At 38.5% G+C, this 20,577-nt stretch overlaps 1 protein-coding gene across 6 annotated transcripts in view; it reads left to right on the top strand.

Moving 5' to 3' along the window:
* Positions 1 to 20,577, top strand: part of PTPRT (protein tyrosine phosphatase receptor type T) — a 501,782-nt gene that overhangs the window by 181,726 nt on the left and 299,479 nt on the right. For all 6 annotated transcript variants that reach the window (XM_069807237.1, XM_069807218.1, XM_069807208.1 and 3 more), the window contains exon 3: positions 18,208 to 18,479. In XM_069807237.1, the coding sequence (XP_069663338.1) occupies positions 18,208 to 18,479 (272 nt within the window). The remainder of the gene's footprint in view (positions 1 to 18,207; positions 18,480 to 20,577) is intronic.

Raw genomic sequence — 20,577 nt, 5'->3', positions numbered from 1 at the left:
GTTTACCTTTTGACTTTCCTTCTTAAGCAAAGATGGTTTAGGTTATACTATCCTGCTGATTCTTGTGCTACCTGTCTTCTGCACAGATCAGGAAATAGTTCTGAAAAGTTTTTTAACAAATACTTTAAAGATTTGGGGGAAGTATCTGCAAAAGATAAAGTTTTCAAGGTAGTTTCCTTGCATGAAGACATCTGAAAGCTTTAATCACTTTAGGGAAATATCAGCAACTCGTAACTGTATGACATGCACAGACACACATGTTTTTCAAGAGAATATACTGAATTATTTTCTTACAGGCAAGGCATCTCTTTAATGTTTAGTTTGATATCATGAAGACAGCTGAAGAAGTAAGGGAATAAGTGACACCAAGCAGCATTTCTAGTGGCAGTAGAAGTACAATGAGTATCTGTCACAGCATATGATTTTGATAAAACTAATATACACCTGGAATTGCAATATTATTGTCAGTGGATTAAAAATTCTTGTGTCCAGAGCCTGGCAGGAACCCGGGGTGTGCGCGTGTGTGTGTGTGTGCGTGTGTACGCAGAGGATGGGATCCAAATTCTCTTCCTTCAACTCTTGGTTGGAATTCACAAGTGAAAAGTCAAATGAAAATCATCCCAGTTTGCCAGAAACTCACCTGGCCATTTAAACTGGGTTCTAAAAATGAACAGGATGTGGATGCTAGGGAAATCTCTATTCCAAAATCTATATCAGAACAGTGTTGACTCTTGGAGCTGTCTACAACACAAATAACACTTGCAGTAAGAGTAGAATTTGCTGTATTAAACTAGGAGGAATAGAAGTATGATCCTGGACTAGATTTCTGTAATAGAGATTAATGGCAAAATTGAAAGCTTAATTGCATCCACATGCTTAGAAGGTTATCCTGTTTGCATGAATTTGTGAAAATTCTAGTTAACTCAGTGTAAATCCTACATAAATGGCTCGTTTGTTTGCAAGGCTGTGAGGAGTAATTATTTTTCAGAGATAGATAATCCTACTGAGAAAATGCTTGTTAGTAAATCGGCACTGATCCTGATTGTGCTGAGTTCAGGGAGGTGGTTTATTTGTCTGGTTCATTTAGAACAGGATCAGAACCTGAGACAAGTGCTCAAGTATATTTTAATTTGAGTTCTTTCTACCCAAGGTATTTACAACCTGTTTCAACCGCAAACTGTTGGAATAATAGGGGTAAGCCTTGCCTGTGGAAAAACCTCTGTTCCCTTTTGAAGTTGTGCCAGTACTGGAAACTTCATTCAGGTTCTGAAAACGTGACTGAAGTTTTCACTTTACCTCTTGGCCATCTGAAATGCTCTGCTGTAATTGCCTAACACTCCAGTCAGGTCTCAATACTTTATATTGTTCCAAGACATTTAATTTAGAATTTTAATTTTTATTCCTATTTATGCCAGGAACTTCTCCCAGTGTTCATTGTCTGTTAATGACTAAAATGTATAATCCCCCAAAAATGTTTCATACCTGCTTAAATTACAACAATTTTACTAAATAAAATTAGTGAATTGAAAGCGTGTTAGAGCTGCCCTTTTACTGAAGTACATGCATATCTTGCTATATTGGTTTCAGTGGAAGAAATAAGATGAGGCTGTATGCAGGAAACTATACTGCCATGTCTGCTTTAGATCGGGAAGTGTAGCTTATATTGGAGCAAGTCATTCAACCATTGCTACATTTGGTGACATATTTAAAGACTGAAAGTACCAACTGAGAGACTGCTGGGACTGTGATGACTAGTAAGTAAGTGTAAACTTTAGGATAAAAATGGCATTCTACTTTAAAAAATGAGAAGGAGCCTACTAAGAATAATTTCAAACTGTAGTGTAGACACTTGAAATTGGACTGAAGAGAGAACATCAGAATAAGATAATAGGAGATACTAGTTTTATTTAAATCTCCTAGCTGCAGGAAACAAGAACTGGTGAGTCAGCTAGAATATCAGTAATTAGCTTCTTCACTTGGTGCAAAATGTACGCTTCACGTGGTCTAAATGATTACTTTGCCATAATCTTAATTCTAGAAATTATCATGTCTTTTTTTGGACCTTTCTGCATGGATGTCAGACTAAAGTACTGTTGGGCAAATGACCCATCATGGAACAAGAAGTCTTTTTGATAAATGGAAGAAATTTTGAAGTGAAGGCGTTGTTTTGCTAGTGTATTTTTTCATAGCTGTTTAATTGGCTACTGAAAAGAAGAGCAGGGAGATTTTTTTATTTAAAGAAAAGAAAAAGGGAAGATCCTAGAAAGCTTTGGAGGTAAAATGATTGAAACAATAACAAATAGATGAATCCACTTAGGGTGAATCCAGCATGGAAGACTAACCAGCAGAGCAGTTGCAGAGGAAAACTATGACATTCTACTATACAGAAATTACTTCTATGCCAGTGTAATAATGGATTTAAACTGGATTTACCAGGGATTTCAAAGCTTTTGAAATACCTCCTGAGAGTTTATTATATAAAGTAATCCTTAGGGGGAACAAAATTCTATGTGGGATTTGAAGACTAGTAGAGACAGAAAATAGTCAAATGTGGCAGAAGGTTAACAACTGATGACCCAAATGTCTCTCCTAATAATATATTAAATTGCATTCTGTAAGAGGAAATGAGCAATTAAATAAGTAGTGCAGCACTGGCAGAAAAATTTGTTGAGGGCTGTGAGGAACTTGAGAAAAAGTAACAGCTCTCATACTTGAGATAGGTTAGGGGCTGTCTCCTGTATAACTTAAGATTTCTCGTTAACATTACAAACTCTGCAAACTAAAAATCTCTGTGTAAGCTCAGTCTTGTGCTGTCTGTAATTTTTAGCTCCATCCATTTAAACAAAGTGCCAAGAGCTGGTGCAATGTTTCTAATGTGGTTATATTTAACTTTTATTTAAATGAAATCCTTCTAGTCAGTTCAATGCATTTATGACCATATAAACCAGTCTTTTTGCCGTGGCAGGTACTACATAAATATTACCTAGTGGGGAAAAAGGCAGATTTAGATTGGATCAAGGAACTCACCAGGTACAATATTTGAAGTTGCCATCTAAGCAGTGGTATCAAGTTGGTCTGCCATCACCTGCAGAGCTCAGAATGGCTGTTGTAGTATGCAGCCCCGTTGGTTTTCAGCAGGAAAATCTTGGCCAGAAAATATGATTCAGTAGATAACCTTGATTTCCAATAAAAATTTAACATCATGTGTATAATACTGTTAGGTTCTAAATGAACTGCAGTCCACAGGAAATAAATCTATATGTACTTTTGGACAATTTAGTAAAAAATATTTACACAGGAATCCAGCTGGGCTCAAAAAAGCACATGGGAATAATAGTCTTTGTAGATACTGGTAATCCTGTTGCTGCCTAATATCAAAAAGACTAAGAAGTGCGTAATAAAATACTACAAATTATGCGTACATTAAGTGTACTGAGCATATTTGATTAAAACACAAGGACGTATACAGTGGCTCAAAGGCAAAATATTTCAAGCTACTCAAAGAAATGCTTTGTTATTGAATACAACTGTCAAGTTATTTGAGTAAAAATATTTGTCAAGTTTCAGTAACTATCAGATGTTTACTTAAATAATGATTAGACTTTTGTGTAATGATGGATCTAGTTTAATAATCTTGAGTTGCAACGCATGGTTTGGGATTTTTTTAAGCACAAATGCTGTCTTGTATCATGACCCAGTCACCAAATTAATCATGTTATGGAGAAATATATTCTATTTGGATTAAAGTAGTATTTTATTATTGAGACTTATGCACATTCTCTGAACGCTAGTACTGTTGGCAACTGAGCTGCTTTGAGGTGGCATTTCATTTTGCCTTCTTGAAATATAAGTCAGTAACATTCAGCTAGAAAGTGTCTACCCAAACAGTACAATACCCCTGAAAAAGAGGATACTGATAGCAACTCCTCTGTTTAGGTTGCTATAATTATACCAGGAGTTAAGATAGGCAAAAAAACATTGCCCATTTAAAAGAAAAATCTCGTCTAACTTAGTTCCCATGGGAATGAGAAAATGATAGTGATCACAGCTGGTAAAGATGTGGGTTGGAATGACTGAGGCTCCTTTCTCCTGTGCCAATACGCCTCCACAGTGGTCTGCATCAGCCTCTGCTTTTACAGTTTTGAGCTGCTCCTTTTGAGAAATTCTTCTGCTGCCATACTGTGTAGTGGCTTGTGAGATGGCCTTAATCATTTTATGAATTCACTGTGCCAAATTCCATCCTTGGCTATACTGCAGTACACCCAGAATAGCATCACTGACTTCAACAGCACCCAATGTTTTGTTGAAACTGAGCTCAGCAAAGTTGAAAATTTGATGCAAAAATAGCTCAGCATATAATCTTTAACATATTCTGAGTTTAGAGTTGTAGTGTTGATTTCTTAAATATGCAAATAAGTGACCATATGGTTAGAACACAGTTATGTAAAAACAAACTGTTTAAGAAACAATTCCTCTTCAGACATCACTTGCTATAGTTGCCTTTTGGCGTTACATTTAATATGTGTTTTCTGTCAGAAATATAAAAGGTAATAATCCCTCTGCAGTTTCCTAGAAAATGTTACATATACAAAACATATGGAAGTTTTACACAAGTTGTGGAGATCATAAATGTTGGCTAGTAATGTAGCTGCATGCCTACTAATGAGATATTTAATTCTGGCTGACATGTAAACCACTTCTAATACTCTAGAATTATGTAATAAAAAATATTCAGCTATTTGTCTTTAGTTATTAAGCGAAGAAAGAGTCCAGTATATTGAAAATAAATATATGCTTGAACTACATGGAGTTCAGTACTCCCTAGTAAAGTAATATTTTCACCAAAATACTTCTAGCAGCTGTCTTGCTGATGCCAAAGGCAATTCCAGAGCGTCTTACACAAAGTCCTCTTTGGTTCAACCTTTAGGGTCCAACTGGCCCAGCAATTTAGATTTTATGTCAGTTTTAATTAAACACAACAGCAAAAAGATAAGCACATTTTATTAACTTATCAAGAACAGGAAGCTACGGACACAGCTGTCTCAACTGATGATCTCAGGAGGCATTGGAGACACGAAGCAGGCTTTGGCTGACGCAGACTGTTAGACACAGTAGACTAGTGCCTGAGAACCTTGAGTAACACCAGGGTAACCACCTGATAGTATTCAATTTCAGTGGCTTTAGAGTAACCGAGTTAAAACAAATTAAATTGAACCTCACTATAAACCTTGAGCCATCCATCCACACACCTCTGATTAATGAGGCTGCATCCAACAGATATCTGTTGCATTGTTGGAAAGGGAAAGAAGGCATAATGGAGTTTGTAGTCTGTGTCCTTCATCTTTTAAAAAGTTGTTAGAGGAGAGAATTAGGCAAAAATTAAAAAGTGTGTTCAGAAACAAACCACAATTGGAAAACAAGATCAACACAAAATAAAAGTAGAGAACAAAGGATACTCTGGAAAAGGACTGTTCTTAAGTTTTTAACGTCATAATTGGTCAACCATTGTATCTGGATGGTTTATGAGGATAATCATGTGTTGCTAGGTTTTTTTGTGTTTGCTGACCATTACATATATCAGACATTCATGGGAAACAGTTTTTGAAAACAGTAAGAGATTTTAATCCTAATTTTGTGCATCATTGTATTGGCTTTGTGGCAAGGTTTTGGTAGTGGGGGGACGGGGGGGTTACAGGGGTGGCTTCTGTAAGAGGCTGCTGGAAGCTTCCCCTGTGTTCAAGAGAGCCCATACCAGCCGGCTCTAAGACAGACCCACCGCCAGCCAAGGCCGAGCCAATCAGCGATAGTGGTAGTGCCTCTGTGATAACATTTTTAAGAAGGGAAAAAAAGTTGGGACAGATGAAAAATGACAGCCGGAGAGAGGAGTGAGAACATGTAAGAGAAACAACCCTACAGACCCCAAGGTCAGTGAAGAAGGAGGGGGAGGAGATGCTCCAGGTGCCGGAGCAGAGATTCCCCTGCAGCCTGTGGGGAAGACCATGGTGAGGCAGGCTGTCCCCTGCAGCCCGTGGAGGTCCATGGTGGAGCAGATATCCACCTGCAGCCCGTGGAGGACTCCACGCTGGAGCAGGTGGGTTCCCGAAGAAGGCTGTGACCCCATGGGAACCCCGTGGAGCAGGCTCCTGGCAGGACCTGCGGATCTGTGGAGAGAGGAGCCCATGGAGCAGGTTTTCTGGCAGGACTTGTGACCCCGTAGGGGACCCACGCTGGAGCAGTGTGCTCCTGAAGGACTGTACGCCGTGGAAAGGACCCATGCTGGAGCAGTTCGTGAAGAACTGCAGCCTGTGGGAAGGACCCACGTTGGAGAAGTTCGTGGAGGACTGTCTCCTGTGGGTGGGACCCCATGCTGGAGCAGGGGAAGAGTGTGATGAGTCCTTCCCCTGAGGAGGATGAAGCGGCAGAAAATAACGTGTGATGAACTGACCGTAAACTCCATTTCCCGTCCCCCTGTGCCGCTGGGGGGGTTGGTAGAGAATTCGAGAGTGAAGTTGTGCCCAGGAAGAAGGGAGGGGTGGAGGGAAGGTGTTCTGAGATTTGGTTTTATTTCTCATTACCTTACTCTGGTTGATTTGTAATAAATTGAGTTAATTTTCCCCAAGTTGAGTCTGTTTTGCCCATGATGGTAATTGGTGAGTGATCTCTCCTGTCCTTATCTCTACCCACAAGCTCTTTGTTATATTTTCTCTCCCCTGTCCAGCTGAGGAGGGGGGAGTGATAGAATGGCTTTCGTGGGCACCTGGCATCCAGCCAGGGTCAACCCACCACAATCATGTACATATAGGCATATCGAATCATGTTTCTGTTGACAGTTTTGATACTGAGACACAACAGAGTTTCGACCTTTGTCTTGTTGCCCCCTCCACGGAGAGCTGATGTTGCAGTAGCTGAGATGCAGTGATTTAATTGTTTAATTGCTTGTAGTCACCAACCTAAAACATGCTTTCCTTGAATCTGGACCTACGTGGTTGGAGAGATTTTTATTTTTAGCCATTTGGTTTTAACAAGATACAGAATTTTAGTTTTAAAATAGGTACCATATTTGAACACAAAGCTGAGGCATGCATAATAAGTAACAATCACTTTTTCAGAAAAGTCTTTACTGACCACTGCCTCTGAACTCCTTCATTGTTGTTATTTTGTCCTAAGAGAGTTCTTTAGCATCTAATTATAAATTATGCTCGTTACACAAGTAGTTGTACCTCTTGAACTTCAAAATGTGATGATAATTTTTCCAGAGGGTGTATACAGAGGCTGCTTACTGAAATACTGCCATTTCCATGAGAGAGGCAGGCATTTTATGCCACAGATTAAATCAGGTGAGGAAGATATTTGGTATTCTGCTGAATCCTGAGCTGTCTTAGAATGGCATTTGCCGGAGGCTTTGAACAGAGGCTTACTAATGTCCCTACAACTCATTTCTGTGGGCCTTCTCTTTCAAGGCTTTGCTGTAATGAAGTTCTTGGGTGCTAAGAACAAGATTTGCAATGTCTTTAAATGAAGATATTATGTTGAATTGTGGCCATTCCCCCATTTTGTTTATTTGCTCATTTAATAACCTAAAGTTTATTAAGTGTTTAAATCAATTGCCTACATTTTACCAAAGTCAAGATAGTGATTGATCAGATAAATGGTTGTCAGGGTACTGCAATTAAAAAGCAACAAAACCTGTTCAGTCTTCAGGGTTTAGTGGATATTTTAATCAGTTTTAAAAGGTGATGATGTAACGAAGAAGATATGATTAAAGTTATCGACAATACTTGTCTATTGTTTATAGAGAATTATATGTTTATTATTACAAGATTCCTTTACCTGACAGACTGGAATGGCTCCATTGCTAATGGCCCCCCCTTTTTTTTTCCTAGCACTGCCGAACAGTTTATACCGTATTAATAAATAATGGAATATGGACACTTTCAAAGTATATTACAGCAGAGACCTTAGCAACATTGAATGCTGGCAATGAATCTGTTAAAAAGTTTTTCACTGTTGAGATTTATAAAATTGTTTCTGATTCTATAGCACATGCTATTTATTTGTTTCTTGGGGAACCTAGGCTTACAACTGTGGCAATCAGTATTTAATTCAAGAAATGTTTATGAAATGTGGGAAGAAAATTCTAGAAATAACTGTGGAGCCTAGAGGTAAGCATGAGATATAGACTCATAGAATGGTTTGGGTTGGAGGGGACCTTAAAGATCACCTAGTTCCAACCCCCCTGCCATGGGCAGGGTCACCTTCCACTAGACCAGGTTGCTCCAAGTCCCATCCAACCTGGCCTTGAACAATTCCAGGGATGGGGCATCCACAACCTCTCAGGGCAATCTGTTCCAGTGTCTCACCACCCTCACAGTGAAGAACTTCTTCCCTATACGTAATCTAGATCTGCCTTCTTTCAGTTTAAAGCCATTACCCCTTGTCCTATCACTACATGCCCTTGTAAAAAGTCTCTCTCCATCTGTCTTGTAGGCCCCCTTTCGGTACTGGAAGGCTGCTGTAAGGTCTCCCCAGAGCCTTCTCTTCTCCAGGCTGAACAACCCCAACTCTCTCAGCCTGTCTTCATAGGAGAGGTGCAGTACAGTCGCCAGGTGGCTGCAACTTTAGAGCAATGGCTCTCTTCTGAAATTTGATGAACAATGATTTCTGCTTTGTAAATCCAAATTTTGAGTTTGGTGAAGAAGAAAAGGTGATTTGACTACTGATCCTATTCCAGCAAACACCACTTTCAAGTGTTCTTCAGCTCATATATAAGGAGAGAAGGACTGTGCTCTAGAGATGCAGGTGGAAGGCAACGCTGGACATCACCTTGCACTGCTGAAGTGAGAAATTTTGTCATGAATCTTCATGATAAACTGTGCAGTCCTTCTTATAGACTAGAATTGTTATATGTCAATGCTTTCAGGAACTGACTGATCCAACGTTTAGAACAAGCTTTTGGGGCATCTTGAAGTGTATTTAAGTATCACTGCTGTGTTTGTGTCTATACAGATGTAAATTGACGTTTATGTGCTGATTTTTCACACTGAATCTAACAGGTTCCCATACTGAATATGGGCTACTAGAGACCACTCTGGCCTGTAGCTGAGGCCAGAAACTAGTAAGAGAAAAGGCTTTTTCTTTTTTTTCTCTTTTTTTTTTTTTTTTCTTTTTTCTGCCTTGTCATTTCTGTAGTGTTACAGTCTTGCAGTGCCAGGATTTCTAGCTCAGTGATCGTAGGTATGTGAGAAATTGAGACAACGAGAAGTCCCTCCTGCACTTAAAAATTTTCTCTTGCCTCTACTGTGTTGGATACTATCACTCTCCCAAGTGTTTCTTTTCATTGCTATTTTTGTAAGAGTTCTGTCTTCACATTTCAGTTTAATTTTCTTCAGGCCAATGAAAAAAAATCCCCATTTGTCACTAAGGAAATTACAAAGTCAGAACCTGAGTCCTGCATGTTAGCTTTATATTGCAAATATATCAATCTCTATCATCGGCTGTCCTTGGTAAATTCCACAGAATTATGTACCAAGGGCTATAGGTATACATTACATTATAAGAAGAATGCTTTTAACAGTAGGACAGGGAAGAAGCTTTTTTCACTTGATGATTTAAATATTCTTGTAAGGTTAAAAGAGTATCCCTTTAACAAGTAGAGTCCTTCTGTATGCATAAAGTGAAAAAAGCAGCATACAGAAGTAACAAAAATGGGCAAACAAATTTTGGGTGGATCACAATATATGTTGCTGGGACAGCTATCACCCAGAGTGGGCCACAGAGCTTCTGGACTCTGAATCCCATCTCTTAATGAGACCATCTCTCTGCTGTTAGGAGAACTGGGGTTCTGAAACTTTTGACAAGACATTTAATCCCCAAGTCCCTGCTTCACAGCCTCTTGCAGAAATCCCATTATCCACCTTAAACTCCTCTGCTAATTAGGCCCTTGTTGGCTTCGTCAGTCATTTGATCTCTTCCCATCTGGATTTTGTAGTTGAACAGGGCTTGCTGACTCTGATCCACCAGCATGTAAGAGGCAAGACTCTAAAATGGGATTTTATTTTTTTTTCTTTGTCATCCATGATATATTTTAGTCTTTTTTTTTCTGTCATGGGTTGTTTAATGTTTCCCATTTTGGATGGTTAAAGCCCCTGCAGTAGATGTCGCTTACTTCAGCATTTACTTTAGGAGTGAATAAAGGGAAGCTGTCATTTGGCTGGAGGCCATTCCTGGATTGTTAGCATCTTTCAATGTCTGTGGGTTACTATTATTCAGACCTTGGAAAACATTTGTAAAAGGCATGTAGTTTGATAAACACTTGTGATTTACTGGTAACAGTGTCTGGATGCCACTGAAAATGCCAGCAGTCATTTATGGCTCTATCAGGGAAATCAATGAAAGTGTCTGCAGTTTGCAGTTATGAAATTGTGGGACACCTGGTTTCCCTAGTTCTGAGTATTGTCCTATAATTATTTGGTTTTATATAAAGTAAAAGAGTTGCAAACTTCTCCCCTCCCAAGGACGTTTGGAAGTGTGCAAACCAGACCCGCTTTTGTTACACACCTTGTCTTTCAGGGAAGGTTAGTAAAGCATTTATGCCACAATCTTCATTTTCCTTAAACAATTACAGCAAATATTTGCAGTCACTGAAGTAATACAGGATCAGTTTTGTTCTCAGAGAAGATTTTTGTTACAAAAAATGCCCAACAATGTAATTCTTTCATGACATTAGTGTCCAGAAGAAAAGCTCTTTACAAATAGTAGACTGTCTCTTTAAAAAATACTTTCCTGTTACCCAGCAATTTCCCAAGTGAATGAATTGTCCTCATGAATTATACTGAACTCAACTTGCAGTTTATATTCATATGTATCTCTAAATCAAACTCTTTTTATTTCACTAGTAGATTAATTTAGTATGACCCACATTTGAGAAATAAAACCCATGGGTCTGATTTTGTCCTAATACTTGAAAAAGGGATAGCAGCTATGAGGTACACCTTGTTTAATTTTGAGTTTGTACAAACACTGCTGTCTGTAGTACATCACTCAGGGGGAAGACATTTCTGAGTCTTGTTCAGTTGTTACACACTGGTATAAAGAGTAGGGATATAAAAATGTGGGAAGTGTGAAGCAGGTAGGTTATCATAACTTTTCGTAAAATAAGAACTACAAATTAAGGGGCAGTAGCTTAAAGCAAGTGCATGGAAATATTTATTTTCCCCAGCACAATGTGTAATTAAACTATAGAGCTTGTTGACAGACTCTTACTCCTGCCTGACTTAACAAAAACTATGGGAGGAAGATCAATCTGTGGCTAACCAATGAAAGGGGTAGATGCAGCTTTTGACTTAAAAAATCTTGATATAGCTGACTGTCAGAAGCTTGAAATGGTAAATTCTACTTCGCAGTGCCCTGATTCTTATGTTCTCCTTAAAGTGGCCACTTTGTCACCGCTGGAAACCAAGTGTTGTGGTAGATGGACTTTTTTCTTATATTGTCCTTAAACGTATTTCTTCATATTTATTGTAGATGCTTTTCAATACCCATTCTATGGCATTCACATTGACTTGACAGTGTTATAAATATGTGCTTTACCAAAAGATATGCAAAAACATGGTATGTGGAAACTTTACTAAGGAAGGCATGAGCTGGCTTAGCAGGCTGGCATAGATGCCTCTTGCTTGATCTGTCCTTCTGTAAAAATACCTGTGATAAGGGACTTCCAGGTCGGTATACAAGATAGTGAACTGGCTCTGAACCCTAATCCTAGTCCACTGGGAATGAAATACTGGGAAAGAGTCAAAGCACTCTTGCAAAGGGAAGTCACACCTCACAGGTCTATTGGAATACTTTGTTTTGTTGTTTGGTTTGTTTTTTTAAAAAAAAGGCAGGTAAATTGGACCTTGTTGTTAAAATGACTTTCAGAAACAAGGCAGTGGATTTCCGAAAGATGTTTGGGAGGACTCTTCTTTAAAAGAAGTGAGGCTGCAGTAGAAGAGACAAGGTGCTTAAAAGGTGAACAGATAAGAGGCAAAGACCAGCAGTAAACTCTCATTAAGGGAGGTTACCAGAGGTGTCCCCCTAGGATCTGTGTGTGGTCTGTGCTCTGTAACATATCCATACTAACCTTGAAAAGTGAAAGGTATGGTGAGAAATTGTACCTGTAAAGCTGCCAATGTAATTAATGTTGTTCTAAATAGCTTTGTTCTCCTTGACCATGAACTGTCCTTCGTTTTGACATCCATCCACACAGTCTGTGTGGCAATTTTTTCTTGTGTATTGGGGATTCATAGTAGTAAACTTTTCTCATGTATCATTTAAAACTGCAAAGATGTATACTCATTCACTTATACATTAAAATGACTGTGGTAAATACTGTGGTTTACTATTCTAATAAGCATCCTTCTTAGAACATTTTGGTTTTAGAACATCTTAATTTCCCCCATATTTTTTATTAAATATAAATATATTAAATACAAAGTTGTCAGAGCTTTAAAGAGAGAGAGAGAGAGAGAGAGGTACTGTAGTTGAACTGCAGAAGAATAAATCCTGTGCAGCTGCTGATAACAGAGGCAGGACAGAGCTTCACACATTTCCAAGTTAGGGTGTTACAGTCTGGACGGGTGGTGGCAGTTAGATGGGTCAAAGCTGCTTGAATGGTAGCTGTTGATGGTAGCTCTTGTTTGCGCATGGCATCAAACTGCGGGGAGCAGTTGATACAAGTGCAGGTAAGGCCACCATTTAGAGGGATGGACACAGGCTGGAGGACTGGGCCGATAGGAACATTGTGAAATATGATATGGACTAATACAGCAATACCTGGGAAGACAGCTTGGGGACTAACTGGCTGGAGAACAGCTCAGCTGAATAGGACCTGAGGATCTTGTCAGAGATGGCAAGCTGAACATGAGCCAGTGGTGTGCTCTAGAAGCAGAAGAGGTTGATGGCATCTTGGGTTGTTTTGACAGGGTCATAACCAGTAGACAAATAGAAGTGGTCCCCCTTTTATTGCCAGTCATTGGATTGCACTAGGCATACTGTGCCCAGTTTGGGGTGTTGTAATATCAGAGAGACTGATGAATTGGAGCCAGTTCAACAAAGGCCACTAAGTCTGTGAGGCTGGAGCCCTTGCCCTGTAAGAAGAGGCTGAGGATTTACCAGGGATTGTTCAGCCTGGGGCAGGGAAGGCTTTGTGGGGGGACCTGACAGTGGCGCCCGAGTACCAAGGAGGTTATCAGGAATACCAGGTTAGGATCTTTACTGCAGCAAGTCTGGGGGCTTGGCCTGAGGCCCCTTCCAACCCAAATTATTCCATGTTGCTTTGTTCTACCTTAAAAAGCACAGATGTCAGACTGATTTTCTTGGAGACAGAGTTGTTCTTTGGAAATAAGCAAAACTGTGTCTAAAACATGCTTGTGCACCTGATGGAGCTGCTGGAAAAGCCATTCCTTTATTTTGGGAAGGAGTTTGCCCTTTAAAAGAACATTCTGTACCTGATTCTGATTTTCAAGGTTTTAGAAGTCTCGTTTTGCAGTTGAGCGTTTTGACAGCTTTCTTTTCAAGTTTACATTCAGTCTTTAATAGTTGCTATAATTTCACTTTTAAACAGCACGGTTCTTCAAAGCCAACAGTGAAACAGCATCAACTGAGGTCTGTCTGGTGATCATGAGGGGTTCTCAGTGGCTCATTTCTTTAGCTGTCATTTGTCAGAACACACTCATGTAATCTTAATGAACAATGTGCAAAGCCATTAAAAACTCAATTACGGCTTTCTTTTTACTGCAGACGTGAGAAAATGCAATCATAAAGTGCTGATGTGTAAACACAATAGCCACCATCTGCTACAGAGTAGCATTTCAGCTCCAAAAAGAGAATATATGTTGCAGATGCATCAATAATAGGACGCTTATCAAGGCATCATTATGCACCAAGCAGGGGAAAAATTGAAATTTATGGCCAGCTAGAGAGCACTTCATGGTTTAATTCCCCAATTTTCAGTGGTATGTTTAATAACTATGAGAGAGTGCCATTTTATGTTCCTGTGGTTCGAACAGATTTTTAAAAATGAATTTATTTACCGTCTTCCCATCTTCCTTGTTTCTGACTGACCAGAACACAACACATTCATTTTTGGTTATTCAGGACAAAACCAGCAAGATATTAATTAATCTAACCTGTTGATCCAAGAGCATTAAATTTAATTGATCTGATACTCAATCTGCTTTAATGAGCATATACTTCTGTGTCCAATAAGTATAAAATAGAACTGTTACACAGTATAGGTAATTCTTTTCCCTAAAATTCGTTTTTTCAGTTTGATGTTGACTTTATGATATTTGAGCTTTCTGGATGGAGGCAAACAAAACAACAAGGCTAAATCTACTGTTACTATTTTTCAAAATTGGATATGCAATGGTCTAAATAAGAGTTTCTCTAAGATACCTTTTGTTTTATTCAGATTCTTGCCTGGAGACATTTAAGTGGCTTTCAGTCATCCATCGATCAATAATTTCCATTTGTGACATGTTAATTCATTCCCTAGTTCTTTATATGAGCGGAAAAATGTGACAAGTGGTTTGTTGGTGCCAGACCAGATTGTATCTCTTTTACTTGCACATACAGGCCTATAAATTGAGAATAAGTCCCATCAGCTTCAATTCCGTGTTCAGTCTAAAGAAGGCTGTCAGATTCTGAATCACAATATGTCAATTTTTATTAAGGATAATAAGGAAAACCACACTTGTCCTTAAAAGGCTTTTTTTAACTGGTGAGAGCAATTTTCATGATCTCTCACCTACCTCTAAGTGATGTATCCTGCCTGGACAAGCTTCACTAGGCATGGATATTTATAATAGGACAGTGGATCTCAGCTGTTGATCTTGGAGCATGAAGAGCAAACTTTTGAAGGTCCTAGAGGACAGTGAACAGGATACCCACTCAAGTTCATGCTATGAAAAGAAAAATGAAAATGGGTATATTTGGAGGCCAGTTTATAGAATACAGGGTATAATTTATTCACAACTGAATTTTGTAGATCAGCATATTCTTGCATCTCATGTCAGTTATGCTCTTGATTAAACTGCAAGTTTATACTCCCCTACGATGGCCAGGCTTGAGGTGTTGTGCACTATGCCTTGACTAGCCAGTAGAAGGGTTTGTTGTGGAAGCTGTCAACTAAGTCTCTGCAGAGGAGAGGAATGTGGTATGGTTAGTAGATGACAAACTGATTTAAATAAGGTGTGAGTACTTCTCTCTGATGGAGATGGCACTATAAGGGGAATTTTTCAACTTTTCCATTGTCATACAAAATAATACCTCTTACCAGGACTTTACTGGAGACTGGTACATTTTTATAGTATTTTCTCCTGTATCTCTAGGCATACCGTATTTAAAAAAAAAAACAAAACAACAACAAACCTATAAATAAGAAGCTATGAATAATTTGCATATGACAATTGTTTGTAATGCTATTCTTTTAGTAACTAAGTGCTTTGTGGTGGATGGTTATTTTACTTGCTCATGTTGTCAATTGCTAGATTCAGGCTCCATACTCTCTCTAGAATTGTCAGCAGTTGCACAAAAGGCCATTGTCATACCGCAAATACCTTGTGATTCATTTTTTTGTGGGTGGCAAAAAATAAAATTGTAATTATTGCTTTGAACTTTGTAAAAAGATGATGTTTTTTCTCCCAGTGGAGAGCTTGTTATTTTTATACATGAATCTGTAAAAGTGAAATATTCCCTAACTTTTTCTATCATTGAAACACTTACCCCAGTGCAGTTCAAGACTGTATTGTGTTAGACACTCTACAGCTTCAGAGTAGTTCATTAGGGTAGGAATCCATGTATTATCCAAATTAAAAAAAAAAAAAAAAAGGATAAAATTTGAGAAAGATGCCCAAAAGTGAAATGATATCCCCTATGATCCAATCAATGATGGTGCAAAAATTAGTTTTCCTGGGTTCCTACCCAGTGTAGCAGGCACTTGGTCAAAAACCTTGTGAATGCACAAGAGCTCTACTTTTCTTCACTGAGTGTTTTAATTGACCGTACCGTCATCCTCAAGTATGAGATCTGACAAATGTAGAACTTGTCTTCTTGTATTTCATACTGTTCCTCAAAATGGCATTGAAATGCTGCAGGTAGTGCATTTTACAGCAGCTGCTATACTCCTCTACACTATACTACTGTTACTCAGCAGTTTTAGAGTGGCCTTCCTCCCAGATTCTCAGTAGAAGAGTGGTTCTTATGACTATTCTTGCTTTATTTGTAAGGGAAGATAAGGCAGACTATGTATACTGACAGAGATCATGAAAGTGAGTGTCATAATTAGTCTTAGAAATGAGGCTGTCAGGTTTCCAGCCTGCTGCCTTACCTATCAGGCTGCGCTGCCTCTTCAAGCCTCTTAGCAATTGTGCTTTCTAATAATAAATTATCTTAGGTCACAGAAACAGAATCCAAATCTCAGTTTTGAGAAACTTTAGTTTATTTGGGTGGATTTTTAAGAATAGTATGTATACAATACTTGCTCAAGAAGGGTATTTTGTGGTTGACTGGGAGCAGAATTAGATCAACAGTGAACATTTGTCAGGATCACGCCTTATGGACTTTGATTATTAGAGAGAAATTGAAAAGTTTGGATTCAGCTCTCATGTTTCTCGAAGTCCTGGCTGTGAATTGGGAGTTTCTTGATTTGGTGCCATTTTGATTTTCAATATATCAAAACGAAAGATAGGATTGCCAGAGAGCATCTTGCCTATAAATTTTCATATTATTTAGTACAGCCTCTTCCCCAGCTGTGCTTGCATTGTGCTTGAATTTTCCAAGGTCTCTAGAGTGTGTGTTGGGGTTTTTTTGTTGTTTGCTTTTTTTGTTTTGTTTTTTTTTTTAAAGATTGACTTCCTTCTGCATCCGTGCTTTTCAATCCTTTACAAAATGCATATATATCATATAAACACAGGGGAAAAAAAAAAAACATTTTTGTGGCAGAAAGTTGCTGGTATCTGTTGATACAAATTTAGAATATATGGCTGTTCACTGCACAGAATTGATCAAAATGTTTATCTGGCTCATCTGAGTGTCACACTGCTACAGCATGGAATAGGGAAAGTCAATAGGTTAGAAGTGAGGCAGGGCTTTTCAAACTCAATCTTCTGTGAACTGCAAGAGGCCAGCAGAGAAATACATTTGTAGCATGCCTTGGCAGCAGCATCAGAACTGAGAGTGTCAAGAGGGCTGCGTTTGATTAAAAATTATCATGCCTGGCTGCTGACACACAGATTTCCACCCCACCCCCCAGTCTTGGTATTTTCTCAGTTTTTTCTGAGTGTGAGTGTCTGTACACACATAAAGGAGATCCTTTAAAGAGAATTGAATCAAATAACTCTCATAATGTTTTTCCTTATTGCTAACATTTGTCACCTTGATGCATCTGTGAAGAGATGAGTCGAGACACAATGTGCTGTAAAGTAACTGCTTGATGAATCAAAATGTGAATTCAGCATCAAGTGCCACAGTTAATATGATGCAAGCTTCCAGGTTAAAAAAATCATAAATTATCTTAGTAAATATTTCCCTCCCTAAATTCACTCTGTCTTTCCCTCCTACAAGAATAATTGTCCTTCTTGCATTATTTCTAGTTGAGATGTTGCTTTTATGCTAACAAGCCTAATTAATTTGGGCTCTGAAAACTGGGTTTTCCTTAACACATTACAACCTTCAAAACTTTACAGTGCCAAGATGCAGGGTTCACAGGAATAGATTGGCACAAAGTGGGTAGGGACCATGTAGGCAAACATCAGCTGAGAATTAGGTCCCTTGTTGTTTTTGTATTCAATGTGCCTTTGGGGGACTGTATGCAGTAGGAGAGCCTCATTGCTGCTTGAAGTGTGAATATGCTTTTGTTTAGAGTGACAGTTTTATCACAAGGTTATAAAATAATAAAAGCAAAATAGTATTTTTATTTTGATTTCTAAGTTATCTAATTAAAGTGGTTCTAGTTGGACCCGAATCTATTTGTGTATATACCTTGCAATTTTAATATCCTTTCTCTCTGTTACCTAACAACTATCATAAAATAGCTAGTTTGAGTTCTTCAGATGAATGTTTTGTTTTCTGGCTTCTAAGGGAATCCCTGACTTTTCTAATGGAACTGTTTTTACTGAAAAAACCAAGCAAACCCCCTCTTTCTTCTCTTTTTGCTTTCCTCTGTAGGCTCCTTCATGATGGTGAACAGCTCTGGGCGGGCATCTGGGCAGAAAGCTCACTTGCTGTTGCCTACGCTGAAGGAAAATGACACGCATTGCATCGACTTCCACTATTACTTATCCAGCAGAGACCGTTCGAGTCCTGGCTCTCTGAATGTCTATGTGAAGGTGAATGGAGGACCACAGGGCAATCCTATATGGAATGTCTCGGGGGTTGTTACAGAAGGTTGGGTGAAAGCAGAACTTGCCATCAGTACATTCTGGCCACATTTTTATCAGGTATGAGTTTGTATATTTTTCTTTCTGTGTCCTTTGAACTTTTGGCTATGTATAAGCTAAGTTAGCAATGGGTATTCTGAAAATTAAATCTCCCCCAACTTTCTCCTATCAGAATGGATTTACATATAGAAGTTTTTCTAGCAAAAGGTTTATACAGGTATCTTGACATATTTCTTTCTGCTTCATCCTTTTTCTTCAGTTGTTGTCAAGTCACAGAGGGATGGATAGACTGCTGGGAGTCAAATTATTGGCAAGTTAAGACCCACTTGTTTATCATGAAATTGACACATAAACACACTTGTATTGGCCCTTTCCATGGCACTTTGTAAATGTAAATACAACTGAGTGTCTAGATGTGTAACTGTATCTTTGCATAAATTTGTCTGAACTATTTTTGGCCTTTACTTCGTTCCATAAGAAGGAACATTTGTTCACTCAGCTTTGTAACAGGACTTTTCCTGTGCCTGTGTGATGGGTGCAAGTACGTAAGCTACTAATAAAATCTTGTACCATGTTATCAGCATGAGTATACTCTTCATCAGATCCTCCATTCCTCTTTTTAGCACTGCTTGTAAGATAGTTTTACTTGTTCTGTTAGGAGATTTATATTTTTAAAACAAGCACAAAATTGGGGAATGTAATGGGTAAGTTGTTTTTTGGTTATATTAATTTTACAGCTACTTGTTAGCTGTCCACTTCAAACTTCATGTGGCAACTTTGCAGTCATTGTTTTAGTTTTAATTAGACAAGATTGCACACAATGGACTTGCATACTTCTTGTTAGGTGTTAAAGGTGTGTTTTTGTCTTGTTTTACATTCAAGGCAAAAAAAAAAAATCCTGGGAGGTAATTGCACCCTAAACCTTGTAGGAAAAGCTGATGTTCATATGCTAATAAAAGATACGAGTGAGATAGGAATTATGACAGAATAAACTATGAAAAGGCAGCAAATAGTCTGTGGATAGAAAATAGCAGGTAGAAAATCTTACCTTTTTTTTTTTCTTTTCTTTTTTTTGCTTCTAATAACTGGGTAGGAGGTCTATAAAATCCGAGCTGAAGTAGAATGCTTTAATGTTCTGCCTCTGAAGAAGAGTTGGGGATATCAGCAGAATACATAGAGCACGCTATGCAGGGTGAGAGGAAGGGATAAAGAGTTGCAAATGTGTGGAAAGTGGAGTTTTAAGGGCTGTGCACAACTTGTCACTTGTTCTGAAGTCATATTAAAGTGCTTATACTCCATTCATATTAACATGAACCTGGTCATGAACCAGAATTTTCTTCATACTAGGTGTTCCACAGAGATAACAGAAATGATCTTTCACCCAGATAATCAGTGCTTTAACAACCTGGAAGAGACAGTCAGATCTCACACTAAGAGAGATCCTACTCTTAGATATACCAATAGTAGACTTCCTGAGCCTTACTTCTTTCGCAAGTCCTTTTGCAGGTTATGTTTGCTTTTCCTGAGCAAAAAAATCCTTTAAATTAAACAAGAACTTTTCAGTGCAGCGCAAAATTGAACAGATTGGAACCCAGCAGTAACTGCCTAGGAGTAGTTCCTTCCTAGAAAATGCAAGGGTTTTCTTTTTTTACTTTTTGATGAATGGGGGTGATGTTTCCTTCTGCCTATATTTGTATTCTTATTCCTTAAGTGTGGCTTTTAAAAACTGAGATCTGTCCCACTGTTATGGGGGATCTAATAGACTGATCTATCATCAGTCCCTGATTTTATAAACCATCTTCTGTTGATGGTGTGCAATCTTGTGAGTTTCTACACTTAATCGAGGTTTTAAAGAAAAAAGAAAAAAAGAAAACTTCAAGCTTGCAAAAGTGAAAAGCAAAACACAATGAAGGACTTAATCAAAATTATTGTTATTTGGCAGCCTAAAGTAACACTTCTAGCTAAAGGAGTCCAGAGGTAGCAGGATGACAAAAGCTTGGGTGTAGTGTTGCCTAGGGAGTGTCTCACTTCACACTCGCAATCTAGGATGTGCCATCGGAGTGTTATTTGTCAGCTTTAAATCAAAATTGCATGCCTGGAGAATTCTTTGTATGCAAGAGGCACGAAAGCATGTTCTGTATTTCAAAAGCACCAGATA

Source organism: Haliaeetus albicilla, chromosome 2 (assembly GCF_947461875.1).
Source record: "Haliaeetus albicilla chromosome 2, bHalAlb1.1, whole genome shotgun sequence".
Classification (NCBI taxonomy): domain Eukaryota; kingdom Metazoa; phylum Chordata; class Aves; order Accipitriformes; family Accipitridae; genus Haliaeetus; species Haliaeetus albicilla.
The sequence above is the reverse complement of the archived record's forward strand: the minus strand, read 5'-3'. Positions and strand labels throughout refer to the sequence as shown.